At 39.3% G+C, this 21,360-nt stretch overlaps 1 protein-coding gene across 2 annotated transcripts in view; it reads left to right on the top strand.

Annotated features, from left to right (window-relative positions):
- The first annotated feature begins 3,926 nt into the window (after nt 1-3,926).
- mettl24 (methyltransferase like 24) overlaps nt 3,927-21,360 on the top strand; it is a 41,405-nt gene continuing 23,971 nt past the window's right edge. For both annotated transcript variants that reach the window (XM_086264131.1, XM_086264130.1), the window contains exon 1: nt 3,927-4,650. In XM_086264131.1, coding sequence (XP_086120257.1) covers nt 4,309-4,650 — 342 coding nt within the window. In that variant the 5' untranslated portion in view covers nt 3,927-4,308. The remainder of the gene's footprint in view (nt 4,651-21,360) is intronic.

Here is a 21,360-nt window from a genome sequence, read left to right as displayed (position 1 = left end):
ACATTAGTTTTATCAGTCTAATTTGAACTTTTTGTTGTGGAAATGGCACCTATGATGTATCCAAGGGCTTTTTTTCACATTTTGATACAAAGTGAAGTAGTGATGAGAGTTGTTTGCTTTGATACACCTGTGACTATACCTATCTGCAAACTGAAGATCTTGTGATGTAGTGTGATGTGATGTGTAGAAGTATTAGATCTGTTTATTCTGTTGTTAACTGGTTATCCTTGCATAACGTCCACGTGTAAAGTTTAACCCCTATCAGGGTCAACATAAACAAGCGGCCACTGAAACAACTAGTTACTCTAAATGTGCCTGGTGTTTACAGTTTAAGCAAAGCAGTAATGAGCTGCTGGGTTCATAATAATCTCAAGGTCCTGTCTCTGCACCAGCAATCATTCCCTCTTTCTATTTGGCTAGCTCACTCAAAATTGTGGCAACAGCAACAATGGCTATTTTAATTGCTTATTTAAGTAAGCATTTAACATTTTAAGAAGTAAGAAATAACTAGAAATGCCCAGACTCCAAAGTAGCATCCTCACATGGCTCTAATAAACTATCCAAACTTCCAAAATGTATAGTTTGCTTCGAATTAAAACAAGCAAAACAGCTGTAACCATAAACACATAGCTGGCCTGGGTAGTGTTTGTATACGCAGCAATGGATTACAGACCAAGTCCTTACTTCTGTGAAAGTGTGCATTTTATTTGATTTTAGTTTGAGCGACTAAAAAAACATTTAATGAATGCATTTAATCTTCTTCACCACATTTTTGTGGGGTGAGATCACAGGTTATTCACGTCTGTGCAAGACCCACATTTAGAACTTAAAAGCCCGTTCTGTGTCTCTGCTTCTCCAAGTGCTCCTAACGAATCCTTTGATTAATGATTGATACGTTCAGCCGTTGTGTTTGTATTGACTCACTGCATCTTGTCTTGGCTGGATTCAGCAGGAATACGAATACAAACTATAAACTAAACAGCGTTTGCTTTTGCCATCACACTGACTTGCTTTCACTCCACCTTCTCATCTGGGAAATAAAACGGGAGAAGGATCATTGAAATAGGTTGTACGTGCTGACTGTGGCAATTTGTTAAACAGCGTGTTACCGTGAAATTAACTGCAGGTCTGCTTTGAAAGTCATCAGGTTTAACATTTAGACATTAAAAAGTAATTGACACATTACTAGCAAGACTGCATGTTGCATTTGTGTCAATTGCATTTCACAAATGTGTTTGTTTTATGTAAAAGGGTAAGATTTTATGACACAAACAGATGGTCAGCTATAAATCGTCTTCCACATCTAAGTGAGGCTGTATGGCGTTAATATGGTGTGGAATATAAGCAACTATATCTTATATTCTTACATCTATGTCAGTCCAGTTAATAGGTTTGATCGTTTATCCCAGTTTTTGAAGTGTTGCTAACTTTCACAGCTTTTTCTGTATGTATGCATATGTATATCATGCGGTCTCTCGGGGTAGAAGGTGCTTATCTTTGCCACTGGTTGCTGTGCAATCATTTATTGAGGTGTGGAAAAAAGGTCAAACAGGTTTATTTTATTGCCTCAGATGTGTAACCTTGTAACATATTGACCCTTTTAATGCTTATTATTAAACCAGTATGTGAGCATGTTACCGTTGTTGTAAATAAAAAGCTAAAAATATACGTTAAGATCATTATTATTATTTTATTATTATTATTATTATTTTTTATTATTATTTTTTTATTTATTTTTTTATTTGATGATCCAGTTAATCTTGATTGTGCAATGTGTACATATTAGATGAGACTACACAAATGTACACAAAAATCCCAACTGTTGAATTATTACTTAAGGTCATTAACTACAAGCTTATTATAACAATATTATTATAACAATACGTTTATTCTGCAGTCACGTGAGTTGAAAAAACGTAACATAGGGGTGTGTCATTTTTCAAGGCAACTTAGACCATTTACACAATTATCTCACAAGGCTCAAGAGTAGTGAGCTGAGACCCTTGCCAGCTATTTATTATGTATTTACAGTGCTTACAGTGTTTTGAGGACCTGAATCTTATAAAACAATCAAGTTATTCTTATGTGTGTGTGTGTGTGTGTGTGTGTGTGTGTGTGTGTGTGTGTGTGTGTGTGTGTGTGTGTCATTTTGGACCCCAGTTGAAAGTAAACACACGGTAACCTTCACCTCTTCCTGATACAACTGGCCACTTCCCACTGTGCAAAACTTCAGCAGTTCATCCAGACATCGGTGTGTTTCCCAAAATACAAGAAGCACATTGATCTTATGGTGCAGATTGACCTGTATTAGTCCAGCTTGTTCCAGTTTTCCTGCTTTTTGTGTTAGGAAACCTGTATTTGCACTGCAGATATCAGACCAGCTGCTGTTTACAAAATACCATGGAGTAAATTCCACTTGCAACTTCGACAGTTTATCTTATCTAACCATGAAAAGAGATTTTCATTTCTAGATATTTCTTTTGTAACCTATAATTAGCAAAATGAGCCCTTTTGGGTTTACTCTCGCCCTCTTAGAGCTTACTGTGTGGTTATAAGCCTTGCCGCTATCAAATTTATCCAGCAGGCATTTTTGCCTTTGCTTCATTAGCAGGTGGTCTATCGGTCTGTGATATCAGGCCCCATATTGAGACACTGCTTTTAAAGTATATGTGAGTAGATAGAGCTTAAACGGCCTCTCTCTGTCTCTCTGGACCCTGTTTTGTTGGAGGATATGAAAAAAAGGGGGGGGGGGGGGGGGGGGGGGGCAGCCAGAAACAAACGCATTGCACGTGGCAGCTGATTTTGACCAGATCTGGACAAATCATTCCAATATGAATAATGCTGTCTCCAGAGAGAGAGCGAGAGAGAGAGAGAGGTCTCCTGCATCTCACAAAAGAAACATTGTTTTGCTACATGTTTGATACAAAACACACGTCTAAAATTTAGAGTTTTTCCAACTTCTTTTGAGGTAAAAGCTGGACGCTTTTATGTGTAATCACACAGAAGAAACAGTAATCAGTTCCATATGCAGCTGTTTAGAATTAACCACTAGGTGGCAGCAGAGATCGTCTTACTGTACCCGACATCCTTTATTCTCTCTGGTTCTCCCGATCTAATTTATTTGATTCACTGTAATTGGCTTGTGTGCCGAAGCTGGTATTTAGAGGAGTGTTGTTTGTACTTCAAAGGGGGGCAGCAGAGAATTATTTGTAGGCTCAAAAAGGCTGTAACTGATTCCAAACAGTAGGTGGGAGATCAGCTCTCTTATTATCTGCCTCTTCTTACATTTAGCAGTGCCACGTCAAGCAAATTCTAATTCTCAAGTTTTGTTGTAAGGTCTAATCCTCCCCCACCCCTAAAAAAGACAAAAAAAGGAAGCTTGAAAACACCAGATGAATGTTCTCTTCTTGTCCAAAATATCAAATATGCCCTCATTAAATCAGGAATCGAGAGAAGTATGGAATTTATGTGAAAAAACCCACACATTTTCTTAAATTTGTACAATAACAGAGAAAAATATAGGAATTGATATAGTATTTTTTTTAGAACATGTGCACACAGACAAAATTCAAGAGTAATGACTTCAAATAAATGAGTAAAAACAAAAAGTTCTTAGAAACTTATCACTCTAACAAAATGTTTGCATTGGAGCACCTCAAATGACTTTTCACAAATACTTAAACTTTCATTCGTGTATGAATGTCGCTGCTGTTTCCAGAGAGAGCCCAACAGATGCTGAGAGGAAATCTTGCATGGACCCGTTATGGAGCTGGAGACACAGCCCATAACTGGAGCTACACCGTAACATGAGATTCTGCTGGGCGGGATGAAGCAGCACCAAGGAGGGGGAAGAACAACAGAGTGGTGTGTGTGTGTGTCTGTGTGTGTGAGTGTGATGTGAACCTCAGAAAGAAAAAGAAAGCAAATTAAAGGGGCGTGTGTTTGGGTTAAAAAAAAAGAGAGAAAGAAAGAGACTTACAAGTGTGAGGAGGGAGTTTCCAAAGTTTTCAAAGAGGGTGGCATATTCTGCACTTCACGCTCAGCTTCCAAAGCCTCAGCACTTACACAGCCTCACAGCCTTGCAGGAAGCACAAATATGTGTGCGTGTGTGCTGGTTTATGAGCAACGGTGGAAATGTTTGCATTTCATTAACTTACCGCTGTTGGTGTAAAGGTGGATTTTAACCTTGAGACAAAGGGGAAGAGAAGAGAACTTCCAAAATGGGATAGAAAAAGCAATCAAACTGACACCTTGAGTTGAGACACTGGATTTGGGTGAGTCAGAGAGACAGGGAGGACAAAACAGTGGATGGATATGGGCAGAGAGCGACTCACTCTGGGACTGCTGCTGCGTTTGGGCATCCTGTTCACTGCTGTGTGTGTGTGCATTCATCTTTACCTGGAGAGAGGTTGGCAGGGTGCCTCAGCACCCTTGGCTTTGAGACGTCCAACTAAATCTAATCAAAAGTGGGGTGAACAGAGTAAAATGAAACAGGTGTCTGCAGAAGAAGCAGAGGAGCTGGGCAAAAGCATTAAAAGGAGAATTTCTTATGTTCACAAACTGAAGAAGGACAGTCTAGTTAGGAAGACTGAGGGAGACACAGAGGGCCCCTCACCACGATGCTGCCCGCCTCTGCAACTACACAGAAAGGTATGTTTGATATACCATCAACTTCTTAGCTCTTAATTGTTGTGTTTAAGATTTTTGTCAGGTTTATCTGATTCCTAGATCAGTGGTTTCTTACTGAGTAAGAACTACTGAGTTAATGCTCGGTAAATCCCAGAAGGGTGATGATGGAAGAACAGGCAGCAGAATTGATGCATGTTCAACGAGTGCCTCTGAAATGCTTTGATGTCAAAGAAGAGAGGGTTTGCCACTCAGATTTCTGGCAGTACAGGACTGCATTTATTTTTCTGAGACAAGTGTTGGCCTAACACACAATGACAAATCAAGCACTCCCTTAGTGCATCAGCTGCAAATCTAAGACAGTCAGCTCTAACAAAGAAACACTTCATTTGTGTGTTCTAAAGTGTAGGGATAGCTACCTACTGAGCTATCCCTGCCCCTTTTTTTTTTTTTTTTTTCTGGAGCAAACATTACTTTACACACACTCAAACACACACATGCATGAACTCCAGAAGCTTGACCCTGTGACCCACGAAGGGTGTGTTAGTGCAGCAGCTTAACAAGGGCAGGGATAGCTCAGTAGGTAGAGTGGTGGCCCCATGATCGGAAGGTCGGGGGTTCAACTCCACTGAACTGCTACCCTGAGGTACCCCTGAGCAAGGTACCGTCCCTACACACTGCTCCCCGGGCGCTGCATTGGTGGCTGCCCACTGCTTCACTGGGTGAATGGGTTAAATGCAGAGGAACTATTTCCCTATGGGGACTAACACATACACATTACATTACATTACATTACACATTACATTACATTATTACAACCCTCCACTTCCCTCCCCTCTGCTGTCTCTTCATGCATTTCTCTTTGATTCATTTCTGCTCTCCGCCGTTGCCTTCATGTTGTCATTTGATCTTCCCATCCATCATTCTTCCTTTTGTTCCCCTTTCACTGCCAATTTCTGTCAACCCTCCCACCAGCAACACACACACACACACACACGGTGAGCTCTTTCCACCCTACTTTAGTTTCTCATTCTGTTACATTGGGATAATAAATGCTTCTTCGCTTTTCTGTCTTTAAATCTTTAATGACCTAAACTAGAGACAAAGAAGCCTCAGCACAAGAGTTTTAAATGCCGTGAAAAATCACTGCAGGGCTATCATTCCATGCCTTGAGATGGGCACTTGTGCACCATCAATATTACATAGCACCATATGCTCACTCCACCTAATTTCTAACATAAAATTTGTCTCCTAAGATGCCCCGGAGGTGCCCAGATAAAATTTTCTGTGTCATGCGCTGCTGCTATTTAGCTCTCTCGCTTCCTCTCTACCTAGACTGTGCTTTTCTTTCCTTTCCCTCTCATCTCGAAGATGTGTGTTAACGCTTTTGCTCTGTCATGTTACCTTGTCCCTCTCATGCTCCGTTTTGCTTCCTCATCTCTGCTGTCTGAATCACTTTAAAACTTCAAACCCGCCTTCCACTTTCTCTAACCTGTCTTTCTCTTATGTTCTCTCTTTTCCTTGAACATCGCTCTCTTCCTGTCTCACTAGCATACTGCTTTCTTCTCCCTGAACATATTCATGCAACTCAGATAAAATTTTAAAAAAGCTGCAGGCTGCCGTAAGGAAAATTACATTTTAAAACCTAATTTCCGGTGAGGCTTTGTAAAGCATTGTGCTTTTATAAGCGCTCACTGATTTAGGAATTTATGTACTGAATGATTTGTTCAGTTCAGCATTTCCTGGTACTGTAAAAATGAGAGCATGTAGACCTTATCCCAGTCCACCTTTCTATGCCATTTAAAAGATCTGGGTATCAGTTAAGGCACCACGGCGGCACAAAGCCTGGGGCCTTTCTGTGTGGCGTTTGCATGTTGTTTGTGGGTACTCTGGCTACCTGTCATACCCCAAAGACATGCACTTAGTGGGGTTAGGTTAATTAGTTATTCTGAAATGCCCATAGGTGTGAATGTGAGTGCAAATGGTTGTCTCTCTCTGTGTTAGGCATGCAACAAACTGGCAATCTGACCAAGCTGCACTCTTCTTTTCACCCTATGGCAGTTGGGATAGTCTCCAGCTGATGCTAAATTGGGTAAGCAGAAGAAGATGGATGGTATTAATGCCACTATTGTGGAAAGTGTTACACCTACCATGAACACAACTGGTTTCATTCACACTTTTACCTCCTTGTGAGCTGCGGTGAAGGTAATTGATAATTAGTAAAGATAATCGTACTTTTATACCTCTTCATATGGCTGGATGATCTTCACGAATTACATAAAAGAAGGGGCATGTGACTGCATCTATGTTACAGATGACTCATGAAACTAAACAGCTCTGACCAGACAATTGATAACATGTACGTGAGGCAGTATTCAGACTGAGGTGCATTAATAAACCCCATACAAATAGACTAGAGTATCAGTTGTTGTGTTCAGATTCTAAAAATCTGTAACAGATCTGCTGAAAATGCTACAAGCAACAGCTGAACACGAGTCTTGAGAAGGGAAACAACATTTGACAAAACAATTCAGCATGTCACATAACGTTTATTACCAGATGGCTGACTTGAAGTTATTTGATTACATGTAAATTTTCCGTGCAGTGTTGTTACAGAAGTGCAACGTAAAACATCAGGTCAAATGAAATTGACATGACTGGTATGCATTCCATTTATACCAAGCAAATTATCCTAAATTTGTAGTTATTTGAATAAATAAATCTTTGATTTTATAGATTTCAGATTCATTTTACTTAAAACTATTGCTTTGTGTTTGCAAGAGAAAATAATGTTTGAGTGCAGATACTTATATATGCAGTTTTGGTTCGCACTTTAAGGCCCTCTTAGCTACATTTTAAGCCTTTTACAGTAATTGTGGTCTCCAGGTCTTCTCATTGCACATATATGATAAAGAAGCAAGTCATTAGATCACAAAATATTCAAGCACTGAACAAAGTAGGTGGCTGCACAGTTTCCTCATAGCAAGGAAGTCAGGGTTCAAATCCACCGGTCAAATTTCTAAGAGTTTCTGTGTCCTGTGCCTCTCTGAGTAATCTGGCTTCATCCCCCTACCAAAAGATGTTAATTTGTAAATAGAGGATAGGTTTGAAAGGTTATCAGGTTATACCTGGGATAGATTCCCAGATGGATGGATAAAGTAGTGGTCATCCATTTAATCAAAAATGCACAAGGCCTAACAGTTTTTAGGTTCTTCTGAGCAAAAGCGAATAAAAGTAAAAGATAATTGAAGAACAAAATAAAGCCTGTGTTTAGTAATTAGGGCTTAATGATACACAGATCTAATGTATAGCTGTCTGTACAAATCCATAATATTTTCTCTTTCACATTAGCTGCTTGGTCGATGATATTGCTACTGCACACCAGCAACTTAAGTACAACAGCTTTATAAACACAGCACTTGCTGATCTGTCATCTTTGCTACACTTTGAAAATGTCAGACATTAACGATTTTCAGCTTTGAGGCATTTTCTGAGCAAGATGAAGTGAGAGGTCATTAGAAAAGGCAAATCTCATTTTAAAACTCATTCAAGAGGGTAAAGCACAGGAGAGGTTGCTACTGTACCACACTTTACCACCTTGAATAACAGACGGTTGCTGACACATTCTGTCTCCCTTAATAAACTGTACAGGTATGAGTGTGAATTAGAGCCTCAGGGTCTTTTTTATAACCAATCTAAAGGAAATGTAATCTCTTGGCTGTCACACATCCACGTTAAAACACACACACACACACACACACACACACACACACACACACACACACACACACACACACACGCGTGAGTCTTCTTGAATCATTTACCTCATGCAGTCTTTCTTCCCCACTGGGAAAGGAGCAGAGGGGTGAGTTGGTAAATTATAGACACATATAAAATGTGCTGGTCAAAACAACAGCAGCGGGGGTGGAAGGGGAAACACGGGCAAACCAGTGTCTGAATGGCAGAATTCTGTCACATTTAACACATTTACAGGGATAGCAATGTTACATATCCAATGTTTGAAAAGGGCTAAAGAAAGAAAGACAGAAGAGAGCAAACACAGCAGGGCTCTGGTGACTCAGCCCCCTGACTTTAACAGCAATAAACAGACTGCTGGCCTTTTCTCACAGTGACGCACACACAAAATATATAACCTACACACTCCAACGCAGGTCCATCTCCCAAGCTGAAATGCTGGCGACTTGCAAAGTCACGAGAAGTCACCATATTATATCTGCTAATTTAAGCAACTATTCTTTCTATGCGGATTCTGCTTTGACCTACTATCCTCCCATTGGTTAGAGAGGAAGGGCCGCCACTGCCATAACTGGATAATAGTAACAAATACCATCATTGTATAATGTAGCCATAATAAGGTTAAAAGGTTTGCAACAAAAAAAGTGGTAACAATATATCCTGATGTGTAGCAGTTGTAGTGGTGCAACAAATTGTCAGTATTAGGAGTCTGTATGTAATCTCAATTTTTCCCTGTATGGTCCATATAATATAATTACACAATGCACATGCATGATGAAGTTTCTGGCACACAGTTTTTATGCTGATGTTAAGGCGAGAGGAAGCACTCAGGTCGGATATCAACTTTTTCTGAGTTGGGCATCAAAGTTTTGTTGCATCTGTTGTGAAGACTAAACATCTTGTTATCTTTAAAGCTTTGCATGACTAAGAAGTAGTTTAGTGCCCTGTCCAATTTTGTGTACAGTATGGTTTGTGATGCTAATAGGTTTTTGTATTAACAGCTCACCTGCACTACCAGTGATCAATACTTCAGTGCTGTCTTTGCTGTACATTTACAAATGTACATTTACAAATGTACAGCAAACCTAACAATACAACAATCAATGTAGATTGTCCATCTCAAGAGTCTTCTAGATAAATAATCTTTATAAAAAGCATAAAAAGATGTAGTATGTTGTAAAGAAATGTTAATCCCCTGACCCCTGGATGTTTTGAGGTTGTATAAACTGAAAAGACAAATTACTGTGTTGTTTAAAATTCTTTAGCTGAGCGTAGCAGAGCATTCAGAATTAAGAGGTGTATCTGTAGTAATATTGTTTTAAGAAAGTTTTCAGCTGTGTTACAGAAAGACACTTCTGGCACTGAGGAAAATGGATAACACTGAAATGTAACATTAAATAGAGCTTATGCTTTTCAAAGTATTGACTTGTAATCATTTACTGCTTAAACGCAGTTAAATTCAGCAGCAACAACAGCATGCATCATACTGATCAATCTTAATACAGTGATGTTGTTTCAGTCCACAATTTTGCTATGAAGCAAGAGGAAGAAATCTGTGCTTGGAGCAACTTTCTTTAATTTAAGGACACTTTCTACTAAGTCTGACTGCTTCCTGTTAAAAAAAGACATTACTGATTGTTACTACTGCATTTACTCTCTGTAATGAACTCTAAAATCTAAAACCAACCTTGCCATCACTTAATATTAAAACATCATCATCATCATCATCATCAAAATTCATATAGAAATGGAGTACTATTCATAAATTGCTACTTGTACCAGAAATCACTTCATAGCTATCTTCTCAAGTCTCCCTTCCATATCCACAGTGTCCTATTTCACACTGTGAATGTATTTTGAGAGTCTGCGACCTGTAAAGCTTTTACTCGGGAATTCAGTGGCAGCATTATTCAGAGATTACTTGTAGATAGGTCGGCTGCCAATCACATGTCAAACACACTGAACCTCAAAGCCCACAGACAGGCTTTATTCAATACAGTAAATCACTAGTGAAAAGCAAAGATGAACCATGGATTCTCTTTTCATTTTAGACTATTTTACCAGTGGTGTTCCATCAGGACAAGCAAGGCAGGCACTGCTTGCCTTGTCAAATCTAAAAACAGATATAAGTGAAAATGTACCAAAGCAAATTGACCTCTCTCCTTTCATCTCAGACAGTCCTGTCATAAAGCTTGTCGCATGCCAATTAATATGTGCATCCATCCTTTACATTACTGCCGTCTTGTGGCTGCAGTCAGATGTTGTCGTTGTCGCTATTGTGCTTCTTGCAGTCTTGTAGAAAACTGCATATTTGTCGACAACATGTAGGGAACGATATTGGCATACAGGCTTTCTAAATATCACGCTATTTGCCATTCTTTCAAGTTGTTCCCAAAATATGTTATATCTTTAAAGAAAGCATTGTCAAGAGAAAGAGAACGAGCTGTCTACCTAGTTAGAAATGTTATATTATAATATTAAGCTCAAGTTACTCGTGTCCAGTTATTATCCATTACCTGCTACCTACATAATGTTTGTGGAATCACAGTAAACATTGGTCATGCTACCCTTGCCTGATTTTTACTGCACTATAAAGAAAACAAAAGGAATATATGCAAAATACATTATGATTCCCTTAAAAGTAAATTTAGAGTATAGAGTGAGGTCTCCAGAGGTTTTTGGCTCTTGGGGGTTTTTTTTTTTTTTTTTTCAACCACTGCATTTGTTTAGTTTTTTTTTAACATTTTTTATGTGATGGGACTGCTCCAACTCCAGCTTCAAATGACATCTAAAGACAAATGCTCCAAAATCTAATTCACATTATCTGTAGCCTTGAGTCAAAATGAATCAATTTACATCTGTGAGAGACAAAAACAGTGATCGTGTCAAACTTTTTCTCATGAGAGTAAATCAAACCACTAAAGTGAAAGATGATCAAAATTGCAAACTACATGCTTGTTGTCTGTAGGAATAGAATAAACGCTACTATATGGCCTCAAAACCTATAATTATAATATTCAAAAACAACCAACAAGCCAAAGCAGTCTCCAGTTTAATTCAAATGATCCTTTTAATTAGCTGAGACACAAATTCATTCATTGCAAGGCAATTTTTAATTACTTTTGTTCAAATGGGTAACAGCTTGATTATCAATTAACACTATGCTTCTGAGCATTGATTAGTTCAGAGTTAGGATAAAGTGAGAACAGAAAAAGCAATCCTGCTTCAATCTCTGCCAGGCGGTATCAGGTCCCAGTAGATTTTCTTAAGCAGACACCCGATGACCTTCCTTATGTCACGGAAAACTGAAAGATTTGCCTCTGCAGACAGAGAGAGCAAGATAAAAGACTGCTGAAAAGAAGAAAAGGGTTGACCTTGTATAATCCCAAAGGTGTGACTCAAGTCAGATCACTGGCACCCTTAAGCACCAACTGAGATGCTCAGAGAACTAAGAAGTCACAAGAACTAAGTGCTAAGAAAGCTGGTACATTACCTGCCTGGTCTTAAGCTAAAAATTCCATATCCATTAGCAACACTGCATGTTGCAGATAAAATATTTACATCTCTATATGAACTCCACAAAAACGTATATAATCTTATAATGACAAATTTGTAACACATGAGCTGAGTAGTCACTGTACATTTTCTTATGTTTAATAAGAGAGCTTTATTTTTCTCTTCAGTCACTTGTCAGAAATGTCAATATAAACTTTAGCTAATCTGACACACCTGCCAAAAATAAATATAAATATAGATAAAAGTGCCTGAGAAACTTCTCAGTATGCACAGTAGTGATGGGATTTCCGGCTCTTTTTAGAGAACCGGCTCTTTTGGCTCGGCTCACTAAAAAGACAAGCTTTATGACAGGACTCTTTCGGCTCCCAACCGGCAACTCAGGTTGTTGTGTTGCTTTAATTAATTTATTATCAACAACAATATAAAATTATGCACAAAAGGAGTTACTAATGTAAAAAAAAAAGTGGTTTTATTTATATATGTTTATATATGAATATATGCAGTGGCCCTTGGGGACAAGGCACGTACAAACTCCAAAATGCATTTCTAGCGTTAACTGAACTTCCAAAACAGAGCTACCTAGATCACTTAAATTACACAATTGAAAGCATATGTGTATTGTTTGTGTATTTATACACACGCACTCATATATATTCAAATAATTTAAAAAAAAATCATTTACCTGTTACTACCACACACCAAATCCAGTTATTGGTACTTCCTGGCTAGTGTAGCCACTAGGTAACAAAAAGCTCAACACTGCCCCCTAGCATCCTGGAGCATTCTATTGTGTTTGTACGTGCTTCGGAGTTTGTACGTGCTTTGTCTCTAGGGGCCATCGTAAATATACTTTTATTTATTCACTCCACATAAAATGTAATAAATCAATCATATAATACAAAAACCAACTATTTACATTTCAACTTTTAACTATTTAAATTTTCAGCTTTTTCCTTTTAAACAAATTTAAAGTGAAACAACACAAAACACTGCAAACCACAACACAATCAAATATAAATATGAAAAAATTTGAAAACAAAAAGAAGATACACATTCTCTGTCAGCCCTGCGACAGACTGGCGACCTGTCCAGGGTGTACCCTGCCTCTCGCCCTATGACAGCTGGGATAGGCTCCAGCGCCCCCCGCGACCCTGAAAAGGATAAGCGGAAGCGAATGGATGGATGGACATTCTCTGTCATATGGGCCTGCATGAATAAACTTTCTGAATCCTTTATCATCCGCAACTGAAAATAGTTGTGGATGATTACTATACCTTTCTAATGTGACGTTGTTGTCCCTGGCTCTCTTTCTCTCTCTTTCCCTCCGGCTCTGTTCCTGTGCTACTGCGAGTGTAACTACCGGCCCTCCCCCCTCTTCCCAGCGCAAAGCACGAGGCTCGCGTGCGGAGTGAAGCGGAAAAAAAAGTTCGAGAGAGAGGGTGAGAGAAAGAAAAAGAAAAAAAACACGGCTCGCATCGTTCACTTCAAAGAGTCGGCTCTAAGATCCGTTTCGTTTGCGACCGACACATCACTAATGCACAGTCTATGAAGCTTTAAAGAACCATACCAGTGGCTTGGTATGTTTTTAGCACATTTACTACCCTATACCTAAACCCTATAGCATTACATCAGAGTGTACTCCATCAAAGTGACCATCAAGTCTGCATTACTTTTAAAAAAATAATGCAATTGCCATGCAATTCTGCAGATGAACTGTGCATAAATAATGTATTGAGTAAAGGCTATGCAGACACTATCTTCACTTAGTCACTTTACAAAGCAAAGATTTAATCATAAATCTTTTTGTTTGTTTAGTGTTTTTCACCAATCTAAACTCACAATTTGAAACTTGTTCTTTTTTTTGGGGGGGGGGGCAATTGACTAAACTAAAGTCGAATATTTATAAAGTCAAATGCAAAGCAAATGCATCTGCAAACTATAAACTTTTAAGAAAGCATCTAGGTTTTGTTGTTAATTCATTGAAACTTGCAAGCGCACTGCTGTGGCATTTCAGGTTTGCATTTGCCACACTGAGTGCAAAACCGACTTTATTTAAGTGATCTTTCTTAGAGAACAGCACAAGCAGAATAATCCGCTTTTACCGCAGGATCACAAGCACCTCACAAGCAGGCTACATAGGAAGTTGTGCATTAACTGCAGGCAGAAAAATCACAGAAAGGGGTGTAAATATGTTTAGACATACAAAACCTTTGATTTTCTCAACTTTTGGATCATATTGCTGCAGTGACATTGCAGCACAGATTATGCGTAGACCATCCCCTAGAAAAACAAACAGCTCTAGACAGGCACGTAGCTTTTTTTTCTCAATATGAGATTAGTATCAAAGTCCAGCCAAAAGAAAACAAGCTACTACGTGGTTGTGCCAAGTTATGTCAGGGAGAGCACAAAGAGAGCTTTCAGATAATCAATTACCTATTTTCTTAAGAGTTTATAGAAATATGACTATTTTACTTTCATGAGCAAGCTATCTGCACTTTTTTTTTAAACCATGAGAAACAACTGAGAGCACATGGCCTAGTGCAGCCAAGGCTATATTAATACTCTTTTGATTTGTCAAACTGTTAAGATAACAGCTGGGAGCTTTCACTCTCAACTTCTAAATGTGTTATTTTGTACAAACCCAACCTCCAACCACATGTTGCTGGAGGAAAGTCACAAATCACTCAGTGCACTTTATGTTACAGTGAGTCTGCTTTGTGTGCTAGCTGCCATCACACAAAGACGCCCAATGGAGGACAGAGGGCGTTCAGTGTCAGGATCTGAGTCCAATGTCCTGATCGCACAATACTCCCTTCAGACTTGTCTGGAACATTCCAGAAAGTTCTCAGCCTCCATCCAAACCGTCATGAATAAGTGCATTGACCTCTGAAACTGGACACCCTCACTCCCATCTTTGCTGCTCACCTTCAATGCCCATCTATGAATGCATGCACACACAGGTTGTGAATTCAGCTTTCAAGCTAGCAGTGCTTAGAATGTCAGCAAAACACTTGCTTGTTAATGAAGCAGAAATTTCAGTAGCACCATGCTAATATGGCAGCAGACACCACTCAGCAGCAGAGAAGGCCAATGAACCTCAAGAACAATCATTTAAAGAGAATGCAGCTGCTTTGAGACTCATTTAAATCGGTGCTATCTCTGTTTGGAAAGGAAGTTTCTGCCTTAAAGTCTTTCACTCTATAAAAGTTATGTTAATGACAAACAAATGTGAAATGAGAATGAGAATGGGAAACACAAAGGAAAAAAAAACAATTATACATGAATATCACAAAAAGGATTATCGTTAAAATTACAGCCCTGTGCAAAAGTCTTGAGCCACCCCATGTTCTATGCAAGAGAGAACATCAACTTTTTAGACACCAGTGAATCTCTTGTTGAAGTATAATCACATTTTTTACAGTGCTGTCAAGGAGTAAGAGGTAAAGTGGTCTCCCTGAGCAATACTTCTCCAGGCTTTCTGGAGGTCTCACAGGCTGTCTTTGGTCATTGGCTGCTTTTTCACTCATTTTCAGTCCAGTCCTTGTACCTGACCATTTTCGAGGAATTTCGTTTGCTCCTTAAGCCATTTTACATATATGAACCATTCAAGCACAAAAAGTGTTGTGTCTAGACATAACAGACAACTTGACAAAGAAAAAACTTTATTGCTTAAAAAGAGAATTCCTGTTGCAGAAACAAAATTTGTTCCTATGTCTTTAGTCGAATCCATGAAAGATGCCAAGGATAACACATTTTGACAAATATATTATTTTTGCTCCAACAAACTGATTCCCAAAGCATTATTAGCCAAAAAAATCTTTAATATCTCAGCATTATGTGCAGTGTGTACTTAAAAAAAATTAGGAAACTGCACATGTGAAGGACACAAGAGTGTCAGACCTAAAAAACTAGAGAAGATGAAAAATATCTGAAAGTCCTGTCCTTTAAAAACAGGGAAAAAATCCAGCCTGTCCAACCTGAGAGAGGGTCTGAAAGATACATCAACTAAAGGTTCAGAAGTATCTACTCTTCTTCAAACAGTAGATGGCTGTAAACAAGCCATTCGTAAAAAAGGGAAACAATTTCAACTTTCAGTATGACATTGATCCCAAACAAACTGCCACTCAAGTAAAACTATATTCAGGTAGAAAAACACACAATGGCAAACTATCAGTCATGAACTGCCCCCCTCAGAGCCCAAACCTCTATATTCTTGAAGAAATGAGGGATCAATTTGACTTAGAACAGAAGAAACGTTGGCTAACTTTCAAAGTCTGTTTTTGCCTCATATGCAACATTTCCATGTATGTTTGCACATGTTAATGTCAAAAAATCTTTGTACTATTTTGTATTTTAATAAGAAAGGATGACGAAATGAGGGGTAGCTCAAGATATCTGTATACTGCTATATGATATAGCCATCTTTTTTTTCATTTCTGTACTGCAATTATTTACACAAAAGACACAAACGGACTAATAGATGAATAAAGGAAGAAAGAAAATGAGGAAGAGCCAAGAGTGGAAACTGCTGCCTCCATGTGTCTGTCTTAGTTTCCCTGTTTGTTTGTTTTTTGGGTTTTTTTTCCAACTCCATCTTCGGAAGAAAGTGTCATATGGTGCTCAGCATGCTCCCTCTGCTCTTCCCAACCAGACATCAAACATAAATCTCAGATCTAGGATATTGTCCAGGAAGATCGCCTCACACACACGCACACACACACAGACACGCACACAAAGAGATTGTAACTGCAAACAATGAGGCCCCATCTGTCTCCTGAGATGCTGGCCAAGAGGGCCCAATTCAAACACAACACAATCCAGACAGAAGACGGGGTATTTTCAGCAGTGTCACTCTGTTTTTTTTCTATTATGCGAAATAGCTATATATGAAATATTTCAGTCCATGGGAGCACCTATACCTGTGTTGAGTTTATGAATGCATGCATGAGCAAAATTACCATGATGTGACTGGAAGGCGTTTCCAAGGCAACAGCCGGTTCCTATAGAAGTTAATAGCATGTGTCATGACAAGCCAAACGACTGCACAAACCACACACAGGTCTCAAATATGCACGCTTGTGTGTGTACATGAAATAGGGAGGACAGTGATCAGCTTCTGTTCTGACAAGAGCCGCTTCTTAACCCGGTGGATGTGCTGAGTGTTAACTGGAAACCACAATTGGCTGATAGGAATCTATCAAACCAAGTCAGACACCACTGCCTTTCCTTTCTCTAACAGCCGCTGTGGCTTTGAAAAAGATTGAGCTTTAATGGCAAAGCGACAAGCTCTTGTTGTGGAGTGCCTCGATTTCTCCTTTCCCATTCAGAGTTGCAAATATTGAGCTGAAAATGGTCAGCAATCGCAACCGAGTTCTTGATAGGTTTTCTAACATTGTTCCTCGACACTTAAAGGAAACTATCCTGTTCTTTTATGTCTTGGTGAACTGATGCTTTATATAACTAGTTAAGTTCAATTTCTGTTATTTATTCTCCTGCTATGTTACTCCTGAAATTCAAGGCTGCAAAGACTCATGGATCCAGCACAGTTTATTGAGTGTGCTTGTGATACACCTGCAAAAAAGGAAATGTAGCTCTTTGTTACCCAAAACACTTGGGTGCTGCTTGCAGATATGTTTCGGTTTAAACTAGACGGACACAAAATGCTGCTGCCATGCAATTGATGACAAAATGCAGAGTCAAAATGGACATGTGCCGGTGTTCGACCAGCTTTGGTCTACAGCACGGGGGCGGTTAATTCTGCTGCCAGCAGCAATATCTGTGATGTAACACATTGTGTTGCGCATGAATGCAAAACCTCAAAGTCAAGCAAAACAGTTTTCTGGGATCGACCGGGTGCATTGTATTCCAGTTAGAACTTCTCTCTTTTTCACCCACATGATTCATACGTTACAGTCTCTCTTTTACAGTAAACGCATTCCAGATGTGGCTTCGTAGACTTCTGCAAATGAGAAACAGCGTAGATACAAAGACGATCTTCACGTTCCCTCCTCACCGTCTGTGCCTCAACCTCCAATTTCTTGCTTTCTCTTCGTCATTCATCCAAACGCTTTGCTTCAGCCCTCCTCCTCCTCGTGTATCCCTCCACTCCTCTGCAGCCTTCCACTGCCTTTGAGATGAAGGCTCAAGTCTTCTGAGATTACTGCCTTTATTAAAAAAGATCAGTGTAATCCTCCACTTTAATTCTGTTATACCCTCCCTGTCTCTCACTGTACGCTGTCAGTGAGCTGGGATTGGCCGATGAGCCGGGCCTGCCAGAGGAATAGAGATGACTGTATATGGTCTATATCCAAGTCTCACAATATCCCAGATTAGTCAGAATGATAGAGCTTAGTGAGGATCATTCTTTGAGATTATCCTCTATATACCATTCAGAACAGTCACGTCGTATTGAAAGACTATCAGTTCTGTAAATAGATGATTGATTTTGCTCTTAATATAATAATTTTGGCCGTCCATCTCCTCTAAATAACCCAAGTATACATGGATACCTATGGAATCCGACCATTACAATTAGCAGCAATGTACGTAAGACCGTAGGATCAGAATTCATTGTATCTCAAATTAAAATCAGCATGTGGGATCTACTAATGTACATATCTTACACTCTATACCAGCTTAACCGAGACAAGTGCAGGCCTCGGTTATGTCAGTTAAGCTCAGTGTTCATTATTGAACAATAAGAAAGAGATTGTGTATAAATAGAGTCTATGGGAAAGTTCCATGGTGAAAACAGTTGACTAAAGAGAACATAAGGGGTCATTTTGCAAACCCCCCCCCCAAAAAACATCTTGATGATCAGCAAGAAAATAGTCTATGAACTGACGAGATAAAAGTTAAACTCTTTGAATCTGGCGTAAAAACGAAAAGTGAGTATACCATTATGAGGTTTAGCCTTTTTTCACATAGGGCCAGGTATGGTTGGATAAGTTTTCATCATCAAAAACTATATTTACTTGGGTTTGTCTTTGCGTAAAATTAACATTTGCTTTATTAACTAAAACATGTAAGTGTCACAAATGTCCAAAAAAAACCAAAACCCTAAGAAATCTGGAAGGGGAAACTATTTTTCACTCTCAGAAATGTCCCCATCTGCCACTGAAGTCATGTGTGTACTATGTAGATTTGTTTGTCTTTAGTAACAGGCTTCATAGTAGTTACAGATTTTAATTTAAAAGAAATCAAGCTTCGTCGTGTGATAAATGTTGCATTGCACCAGTGTTTACAACACCATTAAAAATCTGAATCTTTCTGCATTTTCCCTGAACCACATTAACACAACCCTGTGGGACATAAATCTCTGATATGATCTCACACCTGGGTTCACCACCCACTCAGAAACAGAGGGAGGTTAATGTGAATCAGCCACCAGCTGTTTCATTAAACCGCAGATTCTCTGTCTGCCCACTTGCCCGTTTCACGTCTTGACCTTCGCTTGCCATTGGATACTGTTGGGTTTCCGTCCAAGCTGTCAGAAAAATACACCTCGTCAAAGACCATTTTTTGAACTTTAGGACAGTTCATGGTGTTAAAAAACAGTCCACATGCTGTTGAACTAAAAGCTTTGACCTCCTAACTGTACAGCCTGGTGATATTTTTCTGAAGTGTCTGGACTCTGATGAGAGCAATAGCTTAAAATGAGCAGCAGGTCTGACACTCAGCCACCCTGGCACTCTACCAGTGGATAGGAGTGACTTGGCAGCATTCACTCTGACACCTTATGTTTTCGAAATAGGCAGACCCAACCCACCTGTGGCTTGGTCCTGCATGACATTTGATACACTAATGAGAATTTGTTTATCCAAGTGGTGATTGTGCCGTGTCATCTCAGACACTCTGCCCACACTGTCAGCGATCGCTACATACACAGACTTAATTCATTCTTGTTGTAAAGGCAATTAAAAAAAAAAAAAAAGTGTAACTCATCCTTTTTTTCTCATTTTTCCACAATTTGTGTGTTTGTTGTCAGCTCCACCCAATGTTATTTACCTCCCACCTCTCCATTCTTTTTTACCGCCTTCATTGTTCTGGCAGACAGTCCTCTCTTGCTTTATCCAGTCATCTCTTGTTCACCCATCCATCCTGTTCTCCCCAAGGGATTATTCATGCTTGGCCTGGCTGCTCACACCTCTCTCCCAGGCTGAGAGGCACCGATCCAATAACACACCCAGCTCCCAGGCTGTGGAGAAGGGCAAATTCCATCTTTGTTTGATTTTTTTTTTTTTTTTTGGTGGATGGGGGGTTAACGCAAGAAGAAGGAAATACAAAAACCCCTCAAATCTTTATTTCATGGAAAGTGTAAACATTAACTGTAGTTTGTGCAGATATTTGAGCACCTCATAATAAAAGCTGCCAGTGATGGTGTTTCGGGTATGTCTCGGATCTGTTTCATTATTTGAGTGCATGACATTTTCATCCAGAATTTGCTGACATTTAAAGATATCCCGTCTTCCTGCTATCTGTGCCAATGACTGCCAAAAACCCTAAAGTAAAGTATTTCCCACCCACCTGGTTAGCAGCAGGCAAGGTGCTCTTTTAAATTAATGCTGCTCATTTTTTGCCAGAGAGCTCAGTCTTTACTTTATGTACTCAAATCATTTTGTTTCCATAGTCACTACTCCCGTGACCACAAACCCTTCCTGCAGCTTCTCTTCCATACCAGGGGTTTGGTTTTCCTACCTGCCAGGGAAAAGTAGAATTTTCTTGGAACATTTTCTGGGATTTTATGGTGATAAAAATAAAAATGTGTGTTCTGCATATATTTTTAGTTCTAACTTCAAAGATCAACAATACGTATTAGTTTTTTTATACCTGCATGTTCATCTCCTGTCAGCAGCTGAAGTTTAGCTAAATCTGATCTGATACTTCTGCTTGTCTCAGCATTTGTGCTTCAGCTTCATGCGGCTCGCCAGGCTTAAACTGAAGCACATATCAGCACTTCTTCCACCATTTCATTGGATTTTTAATTGAAGTGATACTTCAACTTAACTGAGCTCTCACACCGAAATCGGCAAGCAGTCTCCTTCATCATTTTTATTTAATGTCTTAAATGCTTCTTGATTTTAATTTCAGCTGCCACATACTTTGAAATATTTTGTGAGAAATCTTTTTTTTTCTTTAAATTCAGACTTTCCGCAGCAAGCCTCTGGAAAGCTTTACAGTTCCTGTTGTCATTCCACTGACAAAGTTTGGCTGACACACTTGAACTGACACTAATTTCTCTCAGCTCCTCCACTCTAACTCACCCTTCAACCTTAATTCATCACTTACACTTACGCAGACATTTCCACTCGTTTCAGTGCTCGAGGGTAAAACTGAATCTTTAAGTGTTTTCAGCACTTCCAATTCACCTGATGCTTCAACCTCACTCAGTTCACACACTTAATCGGACGCTGTAATTGTATTTCGGCTGCTGCTTTCCTCAATAGACATGCTTTTCTTGTT

The sequence above is a fragment of the Aulonocara sp. 'chitande type north' Nkhata Bay genome, linkage group LG15 (assembly GCF_057382095.1).
Source record: "Aulonocara sp. 'chitande type north' Nkhata Bay isolate Kocher_YH1m ecotype deep benthic linkage group LG15, A_spYH_male_GT1.1, whole genome shotgun sequence".
Lineage (NCBI taxonomy): Eukaryota > Metazoa > Chordata > Actinopteri > Cichliformes > Cichlidae > Aulonocara > Aulonocara sp. 'chitande type north' Nkhata Bay.
The sequence above is the reverse complement of the archived record's forward strand: the minus strand, read 5'-3'. Positions and strand labels throughout refer to the sequence as shown.